The sequence below is a fragment of the Boleophthalmus pectinirostris genome, unplaced genomic scaffold (assembly GCF_026225935.1).
Source record: "Boleophthalmus pectinirostris isolate CB_2022bp ecotype Guang Dong unplaced genomic scaffold, ASM2622593v1 HiC_scaffold_5, whole genome shotgun sequence".
NCBI classification, from domain to species: domain Eukaryota; kingdom Metazoa; phylum Chordata; class Actinopteri; order Gobiiformes; family Gobiidae; genus Boleophthalmus; species Boleophthalmus pectinirostris.
In genome coordinates, this window is record NW_026571404.1 from 21324604 (window position 1) to 21330603 (window position 6000).

General features: G+C 40.5%; 1 protein-coding gene across 1 annotated transcript in view; it reads left to right on the forward strand.

The window, feature by feature from the left end:
• The window catches only part of ptpn20 (protein tyrosine phosphatase non-receptor type 20), a 32528-nt gene extending 28012 nt beyond the window's left edge, over positions 1-4516 (forward strand). Inside the window, exons 48-50 of the mRNA XM_055162972.1 lie at positions 475-589; positions 1199-1276; positions 4251-4516. Coding sequence (XP_055018947.1) covers positions 475-589; positions 1199-1276; positions 4251-4516 — 459 coding nt within the window. The remainder of the gene's footprint in view (positions 1-474; positions 590-1198; positions 1277-4250) is intronic.
• Positions 4517-6000: the final 1484 nt, after the last annotated feature.

A 6000-nucleotide genomic window follows, 5' to 3' on the forward strand; every position in this document is an offset into this window, starting at 1 on the left:
CTATTGTAGGGAGTATTATACCTCAGATGATGTAGGCTAAGATAACATGGACTGAGCTGGCAGTGAGTGCCCTTGGTACATTTTTAATTAAAAAAAAAAAAAGGAATTTCTTTACAAGGAAAATGTACACAATAAATATTCAGGACCACAAAAAAAAAGTTCCATCCATATATTTTTTTTAATTAGTCAATACAGTAATTATCATGACAAGCATATAATGATTGTCTGTATGTTTGGCTGAGTATTTGGAAGTGATTTTAATTTGAGTAGCTATTACCTCAAAATTATACTGAGTAAAACTTATAACTAACAGATTACTTTTTTCTATAACACTTTTAGATCTGTCAGTGGGGTCCCTGTATTCACTGTGCTTTGTAACGATACGGGGACAACCATGTTGAATGTTAGCATCGTCCCGGGTCAGTGGTTGCTGTTTTGGTGCCTGTGTGTCCCCTCAGGCCTCTCCTTTCCCAGCTCCTCTCCCCTGGAGCACTGTGGGTGTGTTTAGAGGCAGCCCAGCAGGCCACCTTCATCACAAAGCCCTCTTCTTCCAGCGCCATAGACTGCCAGCTGGTGAGAGTGGTCCACTGTTTGAGGGGTTTAAACCAAACAGAAAAATGCCTGTACCTTAAAATAAATAACAATTTTATCTCCTCCTTCCTAGTGACCTTAGCGGAAAGTAAAGGAATCAAAGAGACCTAGATGTTAATGTGGAATAGTCAACAAGCTGGACTCATTAGACCCAACACTGCAGGCTATTTTCTCTCCACAGCAGGCTGGCCACACTGATAAAGCAATGCACTGAAAAGCAGAGTCCATTAAAGAAACAGGGACATAAAACATAAGCACAGAGGCTAAAGGAGTCCAAATTAACTGTGGGTCATGCTATGTCTGAAACTGGTTTGAGTACAGCATCTAAAGACAAATAAAGAAGTATCCACATGGTGTTTCTGCAGCAAAGGATGGAGAAGAAATTCCCATGAACTCACATAGTCGCCTCCACTCAAAGACTTTGGAAAAATGTGACAGACAGTACAAGCCAAAGCACAAAGAAAGTAGCAGAGTGTAACAAATTAGTATTTTTTGCATTTATATGAAAAGCCAAATTTTCACTTTTCACCACATTTCACTCAGCTGCATTCAAAAACATCTAATAAACAAGCTTCCTTCAGCCTAAAAAATATTGTGTATTTTTCAGCTGTCCAGTCTCTTAATGGTACGCAGCACTCCATCCCCTTCCCGCCAGGTTCTAAAGAAAGCCTGATCTCACACACTGGTAATCAATCACAATGGAACACCACAGTCGCCCGTAGCAACGTCAAATACGGCTCAAAGATGATGTTACCGATTGTGAGACAGCCATATGAGCTCTGTTGGCTGGGAGTTCACCCAACTACACCCAACTGACTCTCACAAAATCAATAATCAGTGTGGAATCAGTGCAAACAAAAAACATGAAAACACAAAAGCTTCTCTGTGTACGATTCAGGCAAAAAATATATAGGAAATATAGATAGATAGATAGGCAAGCTAGGTAGATAAATAGATACTTTATTGATCCCGAAGGAAATTCACTTTAATGTTTTTATTGCACTTAAACTTCCTCTTACTTACTTACTCTATGTTGTATAATTTTAACTTTCTATTTCCATGGAATCAGGTGACAGTCCATCTCCAGAAACATTACACAGTGTGGCTTTAATTAAACAGCATAAAATGAACCTGTGCCTGTCCTTCTAAATCCCTCATCTCACCTTTGTTGTTGACTTTTAAATAGAAGATTGTGAGCATTTTGTCCACAAGGTGAATCTGCAAGCTACTAAAAATAATTATATTGTTACATTGCTGAAGGAGTTAACAGGTAGCCTGACTCATCAGCCAGTTTTCCATACAGAAACCGTCTGACTTCGCAGCATTAGGATTCGTTCGCTTGACGGTAGGCAGGTACTTTTTATATTTAACCAATCGCTGCTATTTGGTTGTGACCTATGTAATGTGCCACTAACGGGGCTAACTGGTATATTAAACGTTTCCCAAATCCCATAAGAAGAGGGGCAATAACGTCTTTCCCCTTGATAAAATTTACCAAAAATTCTCTTTGTTCCACCTCTAAATCCTCGATCTTGGGAATCGTTGCCGACACAGAATGTATGGCTCTGATTGGCTGGTGCCCAGACTCGCACTTCGGGGTTCTTGCAAACTGTCTAGTGCAGAGGTCTCTAACCTGTAGCTCGAGAGCTACCAGTAGCGCTCCACCCTATTCCAAGTAGCTTGCCGAGGGATTTCTGAATTACTCGTATTGTGCTGAATAAGTAAAATTTTATTAATTAAATGTCTATTACCAATGTACATGTATCATTTTGACACCTAACTTTGTGTACAAAGTGGATAATGGTTTATGTTTTATAGGCATTTATCTGTACTTCATCGAAGGCTCGCCATGGCTCTTATATATACTAAATTTCTTGTGGCCGCTAAAACTAGTAGCAGCTTGGGCATTTTCGTTTTGTAAAAGTAGCTCACCGTAGGAAAATAGTTGGAGATCCCTGGCCTAGTGTATTCCAATTCCTGACTTAGTCGCTGGAGAGAAATGAAATTGAGCAGATGCACTAGGTGGAGCCAGCCTGGCTAGTTAACAGGTGTTTCATAAGAAGAATCATGAGCAGATTTTGAGTGTTAAAAGTAGATGAAAAGTATCAGTTGCATCTCATATGGATAAGGCCACACATTCTGAGCTGTTTGTTCATTATCCTAAAGCTGATCTGTGCTATTAAAGCAGACACATACAGCTTTACTTCAGGAGCACGCCTCAAACCACAATAACTGTTTTAGTGCGGTGTGGATGGGGCGCTGAATTGAACAAACCACTTTTGAGCTTAACTGAAACGATTTGGGGGAGTCTGACTTTAATCGTGTGGATTTGGGTGTAACGATATGAATTCACAGTGCATAGCGAACAATGAAATGATAGGCTTCGGACTCAGGAACCATACGGAAGCATTTCTGAGGAGACCCCGCGCGGCTATGGTCTCATTTTTCATTCCCTCAAAACCATGATTATTCTTTTGAATCTCACCCCATCAAAACTGCACACAGACCACAAGGCACCACTCAAATCCTCCGGGTCTATGATTTGCACTTCAGGATTTAAGCGAACACGTTTGAAGATATCGAGATCAGACGGGGTATTAGAAGTTCAACCTCAGCTTCAAGTGAGAATAAACAGACAATTCAGATGTTAATGACATATGCTCCAAGCACTGATGGAATTAAAGGTAACATAAAAGTTAAATAAAGTTTTTAAGAGCTTTTAACCATATGATAACGCTGGTGCTGCTATGTATTGTATGTTTGAGTAATGCGCTATTGTCCTGCATTTGGATGCTCAGAGTCTGTTTTCACCCTCTATCCCATTCCTACCCACATTCTTGTACTTACTTACATGTAAGAAAAATAAATATTTAAATAAAAATAGACTCCATGTCATAAGAGTGTCAAAATGTCAAATAAATATATCAAGCTGGAAATGACAATCTGCTGCTTGCTGGTTTAGCTTACATCAAACTTCATGTTGTGTCAATATGTGGGCGTTTCATGTGTTTCAAAAGTACATTTGACATTCATTATACAAAGCTTCACTGAACTCCATTAAACTATTAGCTACTGAAGTCCATTTTGAAAGTGCAGAGGGAGTTACTGGCCTCTCTCTTGTTTGTCTTTGCTTGTCCAGGTTTGAACTGGCAACACTGTGACTGAAAAGAAACAAAATCAGATCCAGAGTGCCGCTCTGTGCCCTTTACTCATCCATCACAAGCACTGTTCTGATCATAGAGTTTGTACAGGCCTCTCCGCTGTGCACCGTGCCACGGGGCCTGGGGCGCAGAGCACAGAGGTCAACACCACTTCCTATTTTAACCTGAGCTGTGCAGAGGAAACAGCAGCCAGCTGATCAAAGCTGTGTGAGAGAAACAAACTTTCAACAAATGTTCTACTTGTTTGCTGCTTCATAAGGCAATAACATCAAAGGAACAATAGTTGTAGTATAATTATTACTAATATGAGTGAGACCAAGTCACATAACTTGTACATTTGTTTGGAGGAGGGGAGACAGCCAGAGGATTTGGAGATCATCATATGATCATCATAGGAATATCATTGTTCTCCCAACATTTACAGTCTATTGAACTAAAAGTACATCCAGTAAGTTGCACACATAAGTTAGATTATATGATGCATAACCCCACAATCAGATGAGAGCACTGTGGGGACCTTCGGTCTACCTCTGGACTCCAGGACTCCTCAGTGGTGTGGCTCAGGGCCACTGAGCTACAAAAAGAGAGCAGATAATCTGGCAGTGGTGGAGGTCCACTGTGGAGAGTGTATTGTCAGTGATGAAGCTAATAAAGTCCAGCCACAATGTCTGATCCCTGATCCTTGGCTGCGGTCCAGCACGAGCACACTGCTGCCTGCGCTGCCCCCTCTGGACGGTGACAGCGGGCCTTGGGAGCAGCTTTGATCAGGGCCTGCCTGTCATTCAGCATTAGGGGAGAGCTCAGTGGAACCAGGATGGACCAGGAAACCACAGCGGTCTCATTGGATGAGCCCAGAGCCACGGGACAATTGGCTGAGTCTGGTCTGAGCGCTGAGCGGAGCGGCAGGCGTCTGCTGTGTGCAGACAGACTGTGGGTGTGCCACATGTCTCAGGCTGACACTGTCACCACCCATTCACACTCACTTACAGCTTCATCTGCACACAGTCCCATACAACTCTATTATACAGACCTCTGCAGCTGAACTGTGGGGTATTGCTGAGTACAAGACAGAATGTTTGTAATAATAATTTTAACTTAAAAATAATAAGTTCTACAGATAGGATTCAGACTTATGCTAATAGAACTCATATTAAATGGTTTTATCTTTTCCAATTCTGTGATTTGCAGAACTGGGCGTAGTGTTAAACAATTAACCAAGGACACTGCAGTTGCAGCAGCAATACTTTCTTAAGAGTAATAAAAATATTATACACAAATAAGTCATTTGTGGATGAGTGACAGGTTTGTGCTTGAAGCTGCATAAAACAGCGACAGATCCTTTTATGGATATGGCAGCACACTTCATAAACACACAGGAGTCTATAGAGCAGAATATCCACTTTCACCACTTTCCTGCAGTTCCCACTGTGTCAGACGGGGAAGCTATTCATTTCACAAAATATGCCTTGTGAATCAGAAAGACGGTGGTTTCATTTTACACAGAGGCTGAACTTGAACTCTTGCTGCAGCCCAAATTTGATACCATTCATAAATAATTGTGCATTTTAGATGAAAATACAGAGGTAAACTTGACCAACCATATAAATCATGTACAATTGTAGTCTAAATAGATGCATAAAACAGATAACATAAAATAAAACCAGAGGGATAAAATTCTAGGTACTGTTGTGGCCAATGACTCATTGTAGTAGAGCTTTCCCACGTTATGCTCAGCAGAACTAATGGTTATCATAAAGATTTGATCATTTCCTCTTATAAAATGGTTACGACACATTAGGGGTGTTCTTGATTAATTGATTAAAAGCCATTATGGACTAAATCAAAAGAAAATTCTTTACTGTAGCTCATTATGTTGAATGGAGATAAACGATACAGACTCACAGAATTAATTGCAAGAATGCAAACAGTTGAGCAAAACTACAATATACCATTTTATAATTTCCCTCTAATGCCAATCCCTTTCCTTAAGAGAGGCTACTAATCTGCTACCATATATTCTAGGCAGGTGAATATATTGAAAGATTGCACAAAATGGTGGCCTTTTGCATGGATGACATGGGAACTTGAACCCCGCCAAACAAATTCACATCTGACGTCAAATCAGACATGAGCAACGCTTTATTTATCCCAAAGGGTAATTCAGTGCAAGTCATTAACTCACTGTATTGACTCCTGTCATTCATCTGCCATCAGTAGGGGTATTTCAGTGGCAACAAAAATCTAATAT